The following is an 18681-nucleotide window of genomic DNA, read 5'->3' on the forward strand; positions in this document are numbered from 1 at the left end:
AAGATTCCTCTCCATTCCTCTTCTGGGATTTTTTTCCCTTTTATTCTCAGGGTGATGGCGGTAACCAGGACAAATAAGGAGAGTGAATATCCCTAATTGGGGGGGGGGGGGGGGGGGTACAGACAGCAATAACAACCTGACAGGTGTTCCAGTCCCTCGCCACTATCCAAAACTAAAATAAAAATAAAAAAAAGTTCTATGGTAAACCCTGTTTTTAAAAATGAATCAAAACTATTGAACAAGAAATATAGGAGGTGCCATTGCCGACCTGCTTCATGTTTCTGCTGATGGGGATTCACTACATACCAGGTCCTTAACTGGGCTGGTGGAGTCTGAAAAATGCTCGCACAATACTTTTGTCTGTTTTTAAATCAAGTATCTTGATTTATTTAGTGATTATTTTCACAGATTTTTTTATCTTGATAAATCTCAGAGTTTGAAGAACCAACGGTAGCATTGGTAGCTTTTGTATTTCTGTCTTTAAAGGTTCCTTCTAAAAGTTTTTTGGGGCTTTTGCTCATCCATGTGCATTCCACATTCTGCAGAATACTTATACACTCATGCCCCCCCCCTCCCCATCCCAGCAGGCATACTAAGCATGGGGTTCATTAAATCGTATACTGTTTGCGGAAGGTTTGCTCCATCCTTGTTGATCACTTCCACATGTCGGCAGGCCACAGGCTTTGCATAAGTGTTTGTGTGCATAAGGCATAAATAGAACCTTTTTAGTTAATGTGATAAATTCTGAAGCTTCAAATTGTTTGTGTTAACCAGACACCCCCCCCCCCCAATACCAATTTGCTGTCCATGCATGCGCTGCTTTAAAGTGTACGTTGGCCATGCAGATTCACTGTAAGCCCCCAACCCCCAGCAGCTTATTCCCCCTTCACTCCCGTACTAATCATTTCAATGCTGAGAGGGAGGAGAAGAAATGGTTTGAAATCCCGGTGAAAGATAATTGCCATCTGTGGGGTTTCAAGTAACCCCTTACATGAGAAATGACTACTCATAGTGTCCCTATTTATTTAGCAGTGACCCTACAGGGGTATGTTCATCAACTGTTTGTTATGGGGTTTCAAGTAAGCATTTAAAAAAGAAAAATTCCCCCTAAGCTTTTACCTGCAATTTTTTAGGTTGGTGATGGAGTCCCTTTTAAGGTTCTTGAGCTCCAGCATTTGTGCCTGGCTCCACCATTGCCAGCTATGGCACGCAGAGGAGGCTGAGTGGCCACATACAGTCCCTAGTTTGTTGCTTTTTCATATGTACTGTTAGATGCATGATTACAGTATGGGGGAAATGCACCCAAATGGGTCTTTGAGGACTGGGTTCCATAGCAATAGACCACAGCACTGGACCTGTATAGCACACTACAGCTAACTCGACGCCCAGGGCTGGTGCAAGGATTCTTGCCGCCCCCGCCTCGGCTCCACCTCTTTTACCCTGCCTATGTATAGCCCACCTTTTTAATGAAGCACCCAGCAAATGCAATCAAAAAGGGTAAGGAAAAATAGGTAAGGGAAAAGGGAAGAGGTGGGGGGAGAGGGGGTGGGTTGAACCCTAGAAGGGAAGGGAAGGTAGTCGGCCAGCAGGGGGCCTAAAGGGGTTACTATGAGCAACACAATAATGATCAAAGAGTGGTAATGATACAATTCTAGTTAATTTATTAGTATCAAAGATAAAAGGTAAGCACAAAATATTGGAACCACATATAAGATAGTTAGCCATATAAAATATGAGGCCAGCTAATATAAAGAAACAACATGTAGACAAATAAATGGACAAGACAACAACAAGACATAGACAATTAACGTGATCCGGACACGTGTGTGTTCAGCCTGGACATAGATCGTACACCCAAAGAAGAATAAGCAAATGCAGCCTCGCCAGCGCCCAGTAAAAGCAGCCTAGCCAGCGCCCAGCAAATGCAGCCTAGCCAGCGCCCAGCAAATGCAGCCTAGCCAGCGCCCAGCAAATGCAGCCTAGCCAGCGCCCAGCAAATGCAGCCTAGCCAGCGCCCAGCAAATGCAGTCCCAGTGCCCATCAATGCCGCTTCACCACTGCCAATCAATGCAACCTCTCGGTACACACTTGGCATTTGGCAGATCAGTCACTATATACATATACACATTTGCAAATTGTCCAGCCTCCGGTGCGGCTGCCTGGTTGATAGTTCCTGGCTCTGTGGGCGGAGCGGGAGTAGGATCACCAGCAGTTAGGCGCCCTAAGTTACAGGCTCCAATGAAGTTGGTTTCTCTGGGAAGGGGAAGAGGTCCATCCCCTACAGACACTAGCAAAAAATTGAGGACTTAGAGTCTGGTTGAGTTAAAAGGTAGGCACCCCTTTGATCCTTCAAAGCTTGGCAGTGTCCAATCACGTTAAGGTACAAGCCTATAGCCCATGGTGTTTGAATAAGTTGCCTGTGCCCTGTACTGTACTCTAAGATATGGAATTTACAGGTAAGGCAATACTCTGTTTCCCACTGAGGTTGTTTTCCTGACTATACACAAGGGTCCTATTATGGTACAAATGTTCAGGCCTCATACACATCAATGTAGAGGTTGTAAAGTCTTCTAGTGTGATATCCCCAGCGCTTTCCTTCACCCGGGTTGCTGCGTACAGCCACCCATCTCCCCCTGGGCTTGAGAAAACACCAGGGATTTTACACTAGAGGGTTTTGCAGTCCATTCATCTATTCTAGCACAACCTTTACAATACGGAGGAACCTTTAAAATAACTTTCCTGTCTCAAAGAACCCCCTGCTAAAAATTACTCTACAACTCATGATATATTTGTGTGATGGTCAGTGGGAAGAATGCTCCTTACACTTGTGATCATTGGAATGAGTTACCCCCCTTACATATGGCTTAAACGATCAACAATGTCAGTGGGAACTTATCTGAGAGGCAGAACCTCTAGCAACCTGTGGAGGAACTTTAGGGGTCCATAGAACCCTGGTTGAGGACTTAGACTTCCATGTGCTTGAGGCCTTGTATGCAAATAGTATTGTTTGTCTAGTAATTCTATAATGCCGCGTACACACGATCGGAATTTCCGACAAGAAAAGTTTGATGTGGAAATTCCGACGGCGTGTAGGCTCCATCTGACTTTTTCGGTCGGAATTTCCGACAACAAAAATTTGAGAGCTGGTTCTCAATTTTTCCGACAAGAAGCTTCATTTTTCTCGGCTCGTAGTGTTGTACGTCCCCGCGTTCTTGGCGATCGGAATTTCCGAGCAACATTTGTGTGACCGTGTGTATGCAAGACAAGTTTGAGCGAAAATCCATCGGGGGAAAAAAATCCACAGGTTTTCTTGTCGGAAATTCCGATCGTGTGTACGCGGCATTTCACTGGAAACCAGCAGGAAATGATCATCATCGCCGTTTCACTTTTATTTGTTGCAGCGGATGATTTCAGCTCGCAGGATAATCTGGATGAACCAGAGGCAGCCGGTTGGGACGCCACGCTCACCAACGAAGAGGAAGATGAATTCTATGATCTGCAGATCATCAAACACCACGAGAACGAGGTTTGTATTGGAACATTTTAGTTTTCTAAGCTGTAAACATCATCTGTATGAAGGATCGGCATAATAGCGACTTTCTTCTTTGCTTTGCCCTATTTTGCTGCTGACGTTTTTTTTTTATGCTTGTTCAAGTTTCAAAACACAATGTAAAGTAACATATAAAAAGAAAAATAGTGACAAGTAGATGAATTTGCATAAAAATTCTGAAGTGTTTAAAAAAAAAAGACTTCTGTGTTCTCTTTTGTGTTTTATTAGCTGGATTCAGGTAGGGTTACGCCGGCGTATCAATAGATACGCCATCGTAACTCTGCATCTACGCCGGCGTAAATTTAAGCGTATTCTGGAAACCAGATACGCCTAAATTAGGCTAAGATACGAGCGGCGTAAGTCTCCTACGCCGTCGTATCTTAGGGTGCAATTTTTCCGCTGGCCGCTAGGTGGCGCTTCCGTTGAGTTTGGCGTAGATTATGTAAATGACTAAATACGCCGATTCCCGAACGTACGTGCGCCCGTTGCAGTAAAGATGCACCGTTTCCGTAAGAGGTACGCCGGCGTAAAGATAAAGCTGCCCCCTAGGTGGCGTAGCCAATGTTAAGTATGGCCGTCGTTCCTGCGTCGAAATTTGAAATTTTTACGTTGTTTGTGTAATTCGTCCGTGAATAGGGCTGGACGTAATTTACGTTCACGTCGAAACCAATACGTCCTTGCGGCGTACTTTGGAGCAATGCACACTGGGATATGTACACGGACGGCGCATGCCGTCAATCACGTCGGGTCACCACCCATTTACATAAAACACGCCCCCTCATCCCCATTTTCAATTAGGCGCGCTTACACCGGCCCCATTTACGCTACGCCGCCATAACTTAGGAGGCAAGTGCTTTGTGAATACAGCACTTGCCTCTCTGACTTACGGCGGCGTAGCGTAAATACGATACGCTACGCCGCCGCAAAGATACACACATGTACCTGAATCTAGCTATATGTCTGGTTTAGAGTTCAACTGAATTGTAAATAGAATAGATAGAATAGTGGAAAGGATAGTCATGGGGTCACTTTCAAATGGACTTGATTAAAGTGACTTCTTCCGTTCTAAATGGGTGTCGGGAACATAGTCCATTAGTTTTAGTGGGGCTCAGGAAGTGGTTAACATACCAGCCTACCACCTCTGGGACCTCGGATCAGGGTGGCAGAGTGGGCATTACAGAGCTGAGCGTAGTCTTAGATGCCTTCCTGGCCTTAACACAACATATGACAAGGTTGAGGGGAGAAATGGGAGGACTTGCCTCACTTTGCCAGGTGTCATTACATCTAAGGCCTGTATGTGCATGTCAGGGAGGCAGGTGGAAATTTGTGCTGGGGATAGCTTTGGGGAAGTGTTTGTATTAGAACGTTTTTTTTTTCTTTTGCGAAGGAGAGAAACGGGTACTAGATACTTCTGGCCATTGTGTACATTGTGCCACTTCTGTACATTGTGTGTTACGTGCATAGATGTGCGCACAGGGTGTGCCTGGGCACACCCTAATCACCCTGTGCGGCACACGTTCCCCCTGCTTCTTGACTAGGGAATCTCTGTCTTCAGTCCCTTTCTCTGTCTCTAAAGAGACATAAGGGGTCTACACCCCTTTAGACCCCTGATATTTCACCAAAGCTCCAAAAAAAAATAGTAAAAAAAATGATAAATAATTATTGAAAGAAAATATTGTAAAAAAATACTGACACCAGCCACTGCTCTACGGACACAACCTCTGCCCTACTGACACTGACCATTGCCCTACTGCCCTATATATATTTACACACGCGTGTGTGTTTGAGCTCCGGGGTGCACACCGTAATGCAATAGGCTACGCACACCTATGGTATCGCGCTATTGACCACTGCACTCTACGTTACATACTACTAACCTGAGCTCTGCTTTGCTTACTCCTGAACGTTGCGTTTACATACTACTGACCTTTGATCTCTGTTAATTACTTCTGACTCCTGTGCTCTTGGTTATATACTCTTGACTTTTGAACTCTGCTTTAATTACGTCTGATCCCTGCACTTTGCATGTACTACTAAACGTTGATCTTTGCATTACTTACCATGCATCAGATGACTGCTTTCTGCTACTGAACTCCTCGTTGCCTACTCCTGACCCCTGCACTTTGCATTTCCTGCTCCTGACAATTGCATTACATACTACTGACATCTGATATTGGCATTACTTATTTCTGACCCCCTTCACTCTGTGTTACATTCTACTGACCTTTGATCTCTGCTACTTGCTTCTGATCCCCTCCCCCCTTGCACTCTGTGTTACTTACTACTGACCTTTGATCTGTAACTTGCTTCTGACCCCCCCCCCCCACACCCTGCACTCTGTTACATACTACCAGGGGTGGACTGACAACTCATGGGGCCCCCGAGCAATAGAAGATTATGGGGCCCCCGGGCTTACAGATGGCCACCACGACAGGAGGCAGTGCAGAGGCGGGGCAGCTAAAATCTCAGGATTTTCACATCAAAAGCATGCCGGTTTCAGACATATCAGGGACAGATGTAAAAAAAACATTTTTTTACTTACTGTCCCTGGTTTTATTGAGCCTGGCAACCCTGATGGGGCCCCCTAGTGGCATGGGGCCCTCGGGCAGTGCCCGAGAACCCCAATCAATGGTCAGTCCGCCCCTGCATACTACTGACCTCTGATCTCTGCTACTTGCTTCTGACTCCTGTGCTCTTGGTTACATACTACTGACTTTTGAACTCTGCTTTAATTACTTCTGATCCCTGCACTTTGCACTATATACTACTAAACTTTGATCTCTGCATTGCTTACTGTACATCGGATGACTGCTTTCTTCTATTGAACTCCTCATTACCTACTGCTGACCCCTGCACTTTGCATGTCTTGCTCCTGACCCCTGCCCTCTGCATTGCATACTACTGACATCTTATTTCTGCATTACTTATTTCTGACCCCCCCTGCACTCTGTGTTACACACTACTGATTTTTGATCTGTTACTTGCTTCTGATACGCCCCCCCCCCACCTTGCACTCTGTGTAACCTACTACTGGCCTTTGATCTGTTACTTCTGACCCCCCTCTGCACTCTGTTACTACTGACCTTTGATCTGTTTCTTGCTTCTGACCCCCCCCCCACCCCACCCTGCACTCTGTTACATACTACTGACCTTTGAACTTTAATTACTTCTAATCCCTGCACTTTGGGCTGCCTAGCACTAAACTCTGATCCTCTGCGGAACTTATGTCTGGCCACTGCATTCTGTGCTTCTTACTTCTGAACTCTGCATTATTTACTCCTGACCCCGCACTTTGCATACCTTTATCCTGACTCCTGCGCCACATGCTGCTGATCTTTGAACGTGCGCATTTCTTATGCCTGCGCCCTGCACTGTGTGTTACTTACGCTTGACCCCTGCACTGTATGTTACTTCTGACCTCTGCACTGCGCATTATACTCTACTGACCTGGAAAATGTATACTCATCAGGAATCTGAAGTACAGGAGTTTTTTGTATAAAAAAAAAGCTCAGTCAGCAGCTCCAAATACTGACTTTCTGTCTTGGGTGAAGTTCCGCTTTAAAGTATAATGCCAAAATGTTAATTATTGCACCTTTCTTTGTTAATTTTGCCATGTTCTTTCAGGTAAAATCAGAGGCCTCCTGGGACTGCACCGTCCACAACTGTCCGCAGCTCAGTAAAGGCTCCTCTGCGGATGAGAGAGTTTACCTTATTGCCAGAGTCACAGTACAGCTGAGTCACCCTGCTGAGATGCAGCTAGTTCTACGCAAGCGCATATGTGTCAATGTCTACAGCCGCCAGGTGAGAACCAAGACTTCAGTCGTGTTTTTTTTTACCAGATGTCTCTTCAAAATGTGAGCAACAATGCAAACTATTTAGGAGAAAAAAAAGCCGTACTCCGATATTGTCAGCTAATATTTAGGGACCCGTTCAAATTATAATGCACATAAAAAACCTATAAAAATTATTCACTGTTGGCCTGGAGTCAAATGCACATGTTTTTCTGACCTAATTGTTGTGGGTGAGGGATGTTGCAGTGCCTTTTGTGTGCATTCCTCCATGATAAAATGCAAACGTTTCATTCTAACGCACATCCTGGAACACACATATATAAACTCAGCGTTCTAGTGTGACTATGGCACATAGAAAACTATTGTTTTCTATGTGTCATTGCAGTTACCTGCTTAGAAAAAGTGTTACTCAACCCTATCTGGTCTATGTGGTTATTATGCGTAAGATGGCCTCAGATTTGCACCACACCACAAGAGGTGCCCTCTGACATGTTTTACCCCACCGGGGCTTAATCAGAGACCTAGGGTGACCACATTCAGGGATACCCTTCCTTCCTAAAAATCAGCTTTTGCTGTAACGAATCACAGCACAGTGATTGGACACAAGAGGCGGGATTTATGATTTCTTCAATCACAAGCAGGGGGTGGGGATTGTGCTCCTGCAGGCAATCCCGGCCAGGACAAGTACTGTCAGTGAGTAAAGCAGTGATGTGGCCGCCTTTTTTGGGGGCATCAGATTGGCCCTGGGGGGTGGCTATGCCATTTTTATTCTGGGACACTGTATTGTCCCGGAATAAATGTGCCCGGGACAGACCTTCAAAATGCGGGATTGTCCCGGGAAATCCGGGACACGTGGTCACCCTACAGAGACATCTATGACTAAGCCCCAGTGGGTGGGGTGAAACATGTCGGAGGGAGCGGCTTGTGAAGTGGTGCAAGGCTGAGGCCATCTTATACATTTACCACATAAACTGGTGGCCTCAGCCTTTCACCACCTCACAAGCCACACCCTCTGAAATGTTTCACCCCACCCACTGGGGCTTAGTCATAGCGGTCTCCTGATTAAGCCCCGGTGGGGTAAAACCGGTCAGAGGGCACCGCTTGTGGAGTGGTGCAAAGCTGAGGCCATCTTGCACATGATAATCACATAGGCCGGGGTAGGGTTAAGCGCTGATTTTTCTATGTATGTTCTACACCAGTGGTCATCAACCCTGTCCTCAGGGCCCACTAACAGGCCAGGTTTTATGTATTACCTTGGGGAGATGCAGACTAGAATACTGCAATCACTGAGCAGCAAATGAAATCACCTGTGATGTATTTCAGTTATCTTGCAAACCCCGCCTGTTAGTGGGCCCTGAGGACAGGGTTGATTACCACTGCTCTACACTACAGGATCGGTTGTATTTTCAGCCAGAACTCCATTCCGGAGTACCAGCAGGACTATATACACTCTCCTTCTTTCTTAGAGCAGCACTCCAAGCTAACAGGTCCAATTGCGATGACCTGCGTTCATCCAGTGAGGAAAAGCACTGCTAACTGCACATACGGTGGATATAAAAAGTCTACACACCCCTGGCAAAATGTCAGGTTTCTGTGATGTAAAAAAAAAAATTACAAAGATAAATCATTTCAGAACTTTTTTCACCTTTAATGTGACCTATAAACTGTACAGCTCAGTTGAAAAAAAAAAACTGAAATCTTTTAAGGGGAGTAAAAGTAAAAAACTATAAAATAATGTGGTTACAGAAGTGTGCACACCCTCTTACAGTGTTTCCCTGAAAATAAACCGTGTCTTATATTAATTTTGGCCACAAAAAAGACCCTAGGGCTTATTTTCGGGAGATGTCTTATTAGTATCAGTATCTTGACATCTTGGTTAAAGTACTTTTAAGATGATGTAGTCCGTTTTCTGGGAGGATTGTGCTTGTGTAGGGTGTCTCCCTTTTGTGGCTGTTTTATGAGAAGTGCCTTTTACAGCAGCCCTCAGCGATTGTGTAACCTGCCTCAGCTCTTCTTCTCTGCTCCGAGATTCCCACGGACTTCAGCCCGCCCTGGGCACTGCAGAGGGAGGAGGAGAAGACCTCCGGCGGGTCGGCAGCGGCTGTGGATGGGGTATTGTCGTTGCAGGGGGGGGGGGGGGGGACACTGCGCCTTATGCCAGTGTGGAAGTTTTACCAGGTGGATCATTTTTTTTTTTATATTAACTGGGGTAGGGCTTATATTACAGCCCTCCCCGATAATTGCGCTAGGTCTTCTATTCAGGGTAGGGCTTATTTTCAGGGGAAACACGGTATAACTGGGGATGTAGCTTTGTTCAGAATTAAGCAATCCCATTCAAACTCATGTTAAATAGGAGTCTGTACACACCTACTATTATTTAAAGTGCCTCCTATTAACCCCAAATAAAGTTTAGCTGTTCTAGTAGGTCTTTCCTGACATTTCCTTAGGCGCATCCTACAGCAAAAGCCATGGTCCGCAGAGAGCTTCCAGAACATCAGAGGGATCTCATTGTTTAAAGTTATCAGTCAGGAGAAGGGTACAAAAGAGTTATCAAGGCATAAGATATTAGGGATCTTCAAACTGCGGCCCTCCAGCTGTTGCAGAACTACACATCCCATGAGGCGTTGTAAAACACTGACATTCACAGACATGACTAGGCATGATGGGAATTGTAGTTGCTGAACAACTGGAGGGCCGTAGTTTGAAGGTCCCTCAGATATACAATGGAACACAGTGAAGACGGTCATCATCAAGTGGAGAAAATATGGCACAACAGTGACACATTGCCAAGAACTGGAGCTTCTTCCAAAATTGATGAGAAGAAAACTGGTCTGGGAGGTTGCCAAGAGGCCTACAGCAACATTAAAGAAGCTGCAGGAATATCTGGCAAGTACTGGCTGTGTGGTACATATGAGAACAATCTCCCGTATTCTTCATATGTCTGGGCTATGGAGTAGAGTGGCTAGATGGAAGCCTTTTCTTACGAAGAAAAACATCCAAGCCCGGCTAAATTTTGCCTAAACGTATCTGAAGTCTCCCAAAAGCATGTGGGAAAATGTGTTATGGTCTGATGAAACTAAGGTTGAACTCTTTGGCCATAATCCCAAAAGATATGTTTGGGGCAAAAACAACACTGCACATGACCAAAAGAACACCATACCGACAGTGAAGCATGGCGGTGGCACCATCATGCTTTGGGGCTGTTTTTCTTCACCTGGAACAGAGGCCTTAGTCAAGGTAGAGGGAATTGTGAACAGTTCCAATTACCAGTCAATATTGGCACAAATCCTTCAGCTTTCTGCTAGAAAGCAGAACACGAAGAGGAGCTTCATCTCTCAGCATGACAATGACCCAAAGCATACATCCATATCAAAGGAATGGCTTCACCAGAAGAAGATTAAAGTTTTTGGAATGGTCCAGCCAGAGCCCAGACCTGAATCCCTTCGAAAATCTGTGGGGTGATGTGAACAGGGCTGTGCACAGGAGATGTCCTCGCAATCTGACAGATTTGGAGTGTTTTTGCAAAGAGTGGGCAAATATTGCCAAGGTGTGCCATGCTGATAGACTCATACGCAAAAAGATTGAGTGCTGTAATAAAAACAAAAGGTGCTTCAACAAAGTATTACTTTAAGTGTGCACACTTGTGCAACCATATATTTTTATTTTATTTTTTACTTTCCTCCACCTAAAAGATTTCAGTTTGTTTTTCAACTGAGTTGTACCGTGACCGCAGGACCCGCGGACTCAATGTCCGCCGGTGTCCCGCGATCGTGTTTTACCATCCCGCTACATTACATCAAGGTCGTACCTATGTGATATCATTTTAATAAGACCTTTTGCTGATTATATTTTTCAATAAATATAAAGGGGTGTGCAAATTACATAAACATTGCATTGGGAAAAGTTACAATAAATTGCAATTTTTTTTTTTTTTTTTTTTTTTTTAGATTTCCAATTTTTTATTTTATATTTATTCGCATAAAAAAAAAAAAAACAAGCTAATAGATTAAAAGGAGCCAAATCTGCTACCAAATTAAAGCCTTATCTGTCCGGAAAAATGTTTAAGGCTCGGTTCACATCTAATGCCGATGCGGCTCCCAGCACCGGTCCAGTGCGTCCTCGTTCACCGTTTCAGGTTCGATTTCAGCACAAATTTTGGGCTTAATTTGGACCTAAAACGGACCAAAAGACGCACAGGACTCCTGTGCAAATTTGCATCGGAGATATGTGAACCGCCCCCATAGAGAGCCGGTCACAATCTCCTGCTATTGCAAATTGGATGCGGAGATCCTGAATTCAATTCGCCTTATACTTTTATTTTTATTTTTATCTGTTATTGCAGTTTTATGTGCTAGTATTCTATTTCATTGTTGTTTTTTATTGTAGGGGTTCGCTCAGAACTTTCTAAGAAGGATGTCTCACAGGAGCAACATTACGAGCTGTGGAGTTACTGTTGAAATTGTTTCTAATATTCCGGAGGTAAGAAGTTAATGCTTTGTGTCTTGGTCTAAAAGCGAACTTATTTAAGCTCCAAACTGAAAGCATGCGTCTATCTGTAGTAATTAACCACTTAAGGACCGCCTCCTGCACATATATACGTCGGCAGAATGGCACGGCTGGGCACATGTACATACAGGTACGTCCTGTAGTAGTACCCAGCTGTGGGTCGCGGGCCCGCGGCGCGCTCCCCGCGACCCGGTCCGAAGCTCCCGGACCCGATTGCTGCTGGAGTCCCGCGATCGCTCCCCGGAGCTGAAGAACGGGGAGAGCCGCGTGTAAACACGGCTTCCCCGTTCTTCACTGTGGCGGCTGCATCGATCGTGTCATCCCTTTTTATAGGGGGACACAATCGATGACGTCACACCTACAGCCACACCCCCCCTACAGTTGTAAACACACTTCAGGGAACACATAACCCCAACAGCGCCCCCTTGTGGTTAACTCCCAAACTGCAAATGTCATTTTCACACTAAACTATGCATTTTAAATGCATTTTTTGCTGTGAAAATGACAATGGTCCCAAAAATTTGTCAAATTTGTCCAAAGTGTCCGCCATAATGTCGCAGTCACGAAAAAAATCGCTGATCGCCACCATTAGTAGTAAAAAAAAAAAGAAAATTAATAAAAATGCAATAAAACTATCCCCTATTTTGTAAACGCTATAAATTTTGCGCAAACCAACCGATAAACGCTTATTGCGATTTTTTTTTTTTACCAAAAATACGTAGAAGAATACGTATCGGCCTAAACTGAGGAAAAAAAAATATATTTTTTATATATTTTTGGGGGATATTTATCATAGCAAAAAGTAAAAAATATTGATTTTTTTTCAAAATTGTCGCTCTATTTTTGTTTATAGCGCAAAAAAAAAACTGCAGAGGTGATCAAATACCACCAAAAGAAAGCTCTATTTGTGGGGGAAAGAGGACGCCAATTTTGTTTGGGAGCCACATCGCACGACCGCGCATTTGTCAGTTAAAGCGACGCAGTGCCGAATCGCAAAAAGGGTCAAGGTCCTTTAGCTGCATTTTGGTCCGGGTCTTAAGTGGTTAAGTTTGACTTTCATTTTATTTTATTTTTGTCCTACTAGGTAACTGGTGCCTAGGCATTAGTTACCTGATCTCTGCTTATATGAAGTATTTTTAGGCCTGTTTATTATTTATTTATTGCAGGTACGTATATAGTGCCAACAATTTACGCAGCGCTTTACATATATATTGTACATTCAGTCCCTACCCTCAAGGAGCTTACAATCTAATCCAGCAAATCCAGCTTGCTTTTCCACCTGAGATTCTATGGCAGAACCCTGGCATTGGTCACATGACCAAGCATCAGTTAAATATTTCATTTTCCCAATTAATGTCCTTTAACATTTAAGTACTGCGACATGGTTAAATATTTATATGCACGTGCTTTCACTTCTGATTTTAGTTCAGAGATGTGGCAGAAGTCTATTCCAGCACCAAAACACAATTCATTATTACATTTTTCCTTGTCTGGCCACCTCTGTTTACACAAAAAAAAGGCAGAACATGGGGTGAAATGTGACTGAAGACTACCAGCTCCGATCTCCCATACTTCCTCCAAGACTACCAGCTCCGATCTCCCATACTTCCTCCTACTCAAGTTCAAAATCAATTAGGCGTTCTTGGAAGGGCCAAAATGTCAAATGGAAAGGAGGGGAGGTAGCTCTGGGGCAGTCTATAGGGGGTTAAGGGGTAATATAAAGGGGCATGGGGAAGAGTCCATGTAAAGGATTTTTAAGTCCTAGGTTTTTTATGTCTCTCTATCGCGCGCTTTCTCCCTCTCCTTGGTCTTGCGCGCTCTCTCCCTCTCCTTGGTCTCCCGCGCGCTCTCTCCCTGGTCTCGCGCGCGCTCTCTCCCTCTCCCTGGTCTCGCGCGCGCTCTCTCCCTCTCCCTGGTCTCGCGCGCGCTCTCTCCCTCTCCCTGGTCTCGCGCGCGCTCTCTCCCTGGTCTCTCGCTCGCTCTCTCCTACTCCCTGGTCGCTCGCTCTCTCCCTGGTCTCTCGCTCGCTCTCTCCCTGGTCTCTCGCTCGCCCTCTCCCTGGTCTCTCGCTCGCTCTCTCTCCCTGGTCTCTCGCGCGCTCTCTCCCTGGTCTCTCGCGCGCTCTCTCCCTGGTCTCTCGCGCGCTCTCTCCCTGGTCTCTCGCGCGCTCTCTCCCTGGTGTCTCGCTCGCTCTCTCCCTGGTGTCTCGCTCGCTCTCTCCCTGGTGTCTCGCTCGCTCTCTCCCTGGTCTCTCGCTCGCTCTCTCCCTGGTCTCTCGCTCGCTCTCTCCCTGGTCTCTCGCTCGCTCTCTCCCTGGTCTCTCGCTCGCTCTCTCCCTGGTCTCTCGCTCGCTCTCTCCCTGGTCTCTCGCTCGCTCTCTCCCTGGTCTCTCGCTCGCTCTCTCCCTGGTCTCTCGCTCGCTCTCTCCCTGGTCTCTCGCTCGCTCTCTCCCTGGTCTCTCGCTCGCTCGCGCTCTCTCTCTCTCTCGTTCGTTCGTCTTTCTCTCTCTCTCTCTCTCTCTCTCTCTCTCTCTCGTTCGTTCGTCTTTCTCTCTCTCTCTCTCTCTCTCTCTCTCTCTCTCTCTCTCGTTCGTTCGTTCGTTCGTTCGTTCGTCTTTCTCTCTCTCTCTCGTTCGTTCGTCTTTCTCTCTCTCTCTCTCTCTCGTTCGTCTTTCTCTCTCTCTCTCGTTCGTCTTTCTCTCTCTCTCTCTCGTTCGTCTTTCTCTCTCTCTCTCTCGTTCGTCTCTCTCTTGTTCGTCTTTCTCTCTCTGGTCTCTTTCTCTTTCTTTCTCTCTCTCTCTCTCTCTCTCTCTCTCTCTCTCTCTCTCTCTCTCTGGTCTCTCTCTCTCTGGTCTCTCTCTCTCTGGTCTCTTTCTCTCTCTGCGCTCTCTCTCTCTCTCTCTCTCTCTCTCTCTCTCTCTGGTCTCTCTGTCTCTCTCTCTGTCTCTCTGTCTCTCTCGTCTCTCTCTCTCTGTCTCTCTCGTCTCTCTGTCTCTCTGTCTCTCTCTCTCTCTCTCTGTCTCTCTCTCTCTCTCTCTCTCGTCTCTCTCTCTCGTCTCTCTCTCTAATGGATCACTGAGTGGAATTTTTTGGGCCTCATCTGTGCTGTATGTAACGCTTTATGTTGAGTCCCTTTTACGTGTCCAAGGTGACATATGGAAAAACCATCATTGGGATCACTATACCGTACATATCACCACACCTTATTGTTGTGGTGAGTGCGGTCTCTGCTGTCCCCAGTCCCCCCCATCCTCTCCAATAACATTACTCTGTAAAGGTTATGCTGTCATTTCACCGACACCGGCTTTTTGATGACTGCTGCCTGAACACAATGCACAGAATACAAAGTTTCATTGATTCTTTTCAGTCGATATCTCCTGCAGTTCATAGCGACGGTGAGCGTTGTTGCTCTTGCTGGGAGGCTCACATCTCTCTCATTTATGTCTACATGGTAGATAATGGAGATCCTTTTTCTTAAATATTACCCTCAAGTGAGGCAATTAGGAATCATTAAAGAAGATCTCTGTATAAATATAAAGCCAAGCTGGGTGTGCATAATCAAAAAAAAAAACACAACGTGCTAAATGCAAAACTGGAAATGGGCTTTACAATGGCCAAATACTACATAAAACAGCAAGCAATGCTCTTTATTTCACGCATAGTTTTCAATTGTTGGGCTGTTTTGTATCTCTCAATAACCTACACCTCAAAGTCATAGGTTTTGCATCGTACAAATGGTACTTTTGTGTATGACGTGTGGCCCACCTCATTGGAGTCCATTGGAACCCATTGTCCTCCTAATTCAGACAATGATAGAACTTTTTATTCCTTATCCTCAGGACTCTCAAAGCTCTGAAGACCGAGAAGCCCTGGCACGCCTGGCAGCGAATGCAGAGGATACCGGCTCAGCGGATTCTGAAGCATACATTGAGAAGTATCTGCGGAGTGTTCTGGCTGTGGAAAACATCCTTACCCTGGACCGGCTGCGTCAGGTACGTGTTATCCTTTTATGCATTGCGTATTTGTCAATTATGTATTTTGCAAGGTTATAATGAACAACAATAAAATGCTCTGCACTGCAATATACATTGTTGCAGAGCTCTAGTGGACAGAGGGTCCCAGTGTATAAAAATTCTGGCTGTATGCTAGTGATAAATGCTGCCTTTGTAAGCTTTTGCTAGGTGCACCAGTTCATGCCTATCCAGTGCTCCTTGACATTATGGTTCGGGCTGTGTCTGCTTCCTGTAATGTCACGACTAGTGCTAGCAAGCCTTTCCTTTTTTATAGTCATTATACCTACCTAAACAAGATAGAGTTGAGCATAAAGTTGCTTGCTTCCCCACTATGTATGCATTTCTGCCTTTTTTATCAGGCAACTTATAGAAGAACTGTAGTGTGGACAATCAAAGTCTTAAATAAGCTTTACGGGTGGGTTCACACTTATGGGTCCGGAGCGTCTTTGGGTTTGTTTCAGGTCTGAATTCATCCAAAAATTCAGGCCTGATTCATCTCTGAGACAGAGAACAGGGACGCATCGGATCCCTGCTGTGAGCCGCATACATATTAAGTGTGAACCCAGCCTAAAACAACCCTTAATGCATTGTGGAGTAATTCTTCCTCAACCTTTACGGCAGAAAGATTTGGTTATATTTAAGTAGCTCATCTTGCCCTGCTTCCCATTTGCAGCAGTGACTCAGCAGCTTGGTTCACCCTGCTCCTTTTCCCAGCAGTCATTTAACGGCTCAACGCACCCTGCTTCCCCCTCCCAGCAAGTAACTTAGGAGCGCATCTCAGCTCGCCCTGCTCCCCCCCCAGCAAGTGATTCAGCAGTTCAGCTCACCCTGCTTCACACCCTCCCAGGAAGAAATTTAGGAGCCCAGCTCCCCTTCTTCCCTCTCCCAGCAGTGACTCCAAACCCCCCCCCTCGTTGGTGACTCTGCAGCTAGGCTCCCCCCCTCGTTGGTGACTCTGCAGCTAGGCTCCCCCCCTCGTTGGTGACTCTGCAGCTAGGCACCCCCCCTCGTTGGTGACTCTGCAGCTAGGCTCCCCCCTCGTCGGTGACTCAGCAGCTCGCCCCCCCCCCCCCCCCCGTCGTCGGTGGCTCGGCAGCTCGGCTCCCCCCCCCCTCGTTGGTGACTCTGCAGCTAGGCTCCCCCCCTCGTTGGTGACTCTGCAGCTAGGCTCCCCCCCTCGTTGGTGACTCTGCAGCTAGGCTCCCCCCCTCGTTGGTGACTCTGCAGCTAGGCTCCCCCCCTCGTTGGTGACTCTGCAGCTAGGCTCCCCCCTCGTCGGTGACTCAGCAGCTCGCCCCCCTCCCCCCCGTCGTCGGTGGCTCGGCAGCTCGGCTCCCCCCCCCCTCGTTGGTGACTCGGCAGCTCGGCTCCCCCCCCCGTCGTCGTCGGTAGCTCGGCTCCCCCCCCCCCCCCCCCCGCCGTCGGCAGCTCGGCTCCCCCCCCCTCATCTGTAGCTCGGCTCCCCCCCCCCCCCTCGTCGGTGACTTGGCAGCTCGGCTTTCCCCCCCCTTGTCGGTAGCTCAGCTCCCCCCCTCGTCAGTGACTCGGCGGCAGCACGCCCCCCCCATCAGTGACTCTGCAGCACGGCCCCCCCCCTCTCTCGTGAGTGACTCGGCAGCTCGGCTCCCCCTGTCCTCCCTCCCAGCAGTACAGCTCACCCAGAAGTGACTTGACAGACAGGGCTGTGCTGTATGACAGATGTATAAATATAACTAGGTAAACAGAAAATACATATCCTTTTGGTAGACATATCGGCTCCCATATATGTGTTTCATCTGTGTATTTTGTTTTTTTCGAGTTCAGTCTTAAGAGCAGCATAGACTAGTTTTGAATTTGAAGTCTTTATGTCTTCCAAAGCAAACACCATAAATTTGCATTCCATTTTAAGTCTACAGCCATAAGCACACAAAACTCAGTACATTCATTCAAACTATAGAAACCGTATCATTCCGAGGCTCACTGCTGTTCATCTTCTCCGGTTCACCCATAAAGTTGAAGACCAAAAAGAAAAAGTTTCTGCAGAGACTCAAAGTGTTGGACATGAGCCAGAAAGTTCTTCAGTCAAACCTCTTTCTGTTATGCCAATAGTAAGGCTCTTTGTGTTGGTACTCGTCTGCATAAAACCCCAGGAATGTGTTTATAGAGATTCTGCCACAGATCTGTCTATAGTGGTGCCCAGAATAGTTGTTTCTTGTATACTGGATTTTATTTTTTGGAGCCATAGGTTAGACTTAAGCCTCGTACACACGATCGGATTTTTTGACGGGAATTGTGTGATGACAGGCTGTTGGCAGAAAATCCGACCGTTTGTATGCTCCATCGGACAATTGTTGTCGGATTTTTCATGGACAAAAGTTGGATAGCATGCTTTAAAATTTTCTGCCAACAATTGTGTGTTGTCTGATTTTTCGATCGCGTGTACAAAAGTCCAAAGTAAAAACACGCATGTTCAGAAGCAATGCTCACCATAACACAACATTAGCAGACGTTGCCCAAAGGATGGCACGAAAGAGCTGAAAAACCACGTAGTTTTGTGTTTGGCCGACAATTCTTTGCCGTTTGTATGCAAGACAAGTTCATGGCCAACGCCCTTCGAACAAAAGTCCTACGCTTTGTCCGTGGAAAATCCGATTGTGTGTACCAGGCTCAAGTCCTACGTTATTGTAGGACTCCTCGGACCAGATCTGTATTTTGTCTGCCGTAGAGTAGGGTGCCAGAAGATGTTATAGTGGTTCTCCAGGAACTAGAGTTGAACTCTTTCCGCCTACAGAAGTCACAGTTAAGTGACTAACAACTCATTAACTTCATGTGAGGGCTGAGGG

The 18681-nt window shown here is 46.3% G+C and overlaps 1 protein-coding gene across 1 annotated transcript in view; it reads left to right on the top strand.

The window, feature by feature from the left end:
* The window catches only part of KIF13B (kinesin family member 13B), a 375782-nt gene that overhangs the window by 282745 nt on the left and 74356 nt on the right, over nucleotides 1–18681 (top strand). The window contains exons 30-33 of the mRNA XM_040348102.1: nucleotides 3402–3526; nucleotides 7175–7351; nucleotides 11728–11820; nucleotides 15686–15838. Of these exons, the coding sequence (XP_040204036.1) occupies nucleotides 3402–3526; nucleotides 7175–7351; nucleotides 11728–11820; nucleotides 15686–15838 (548 nt within the window). The remainder of the gene's footprint in view (nucleotides 1–3401; nucleotides 3527–7174; nucleotides 7352–11727; nucleotides 11821–15685; nucleotides 15839–18681) is intronic.

Source organism: Rana temporaria, chromosome 4, assembly GCF_905171775.1.
Source record: "Rana temporaria chromosome 4, aRanTem1.1, whole genome shotgun sequence".
NCBI classification, from domain to species: Eukaryota; Metazoa; Chordata; class Amphibia; order Anura; family Ranidae; genus Rana; species Rana temporaria.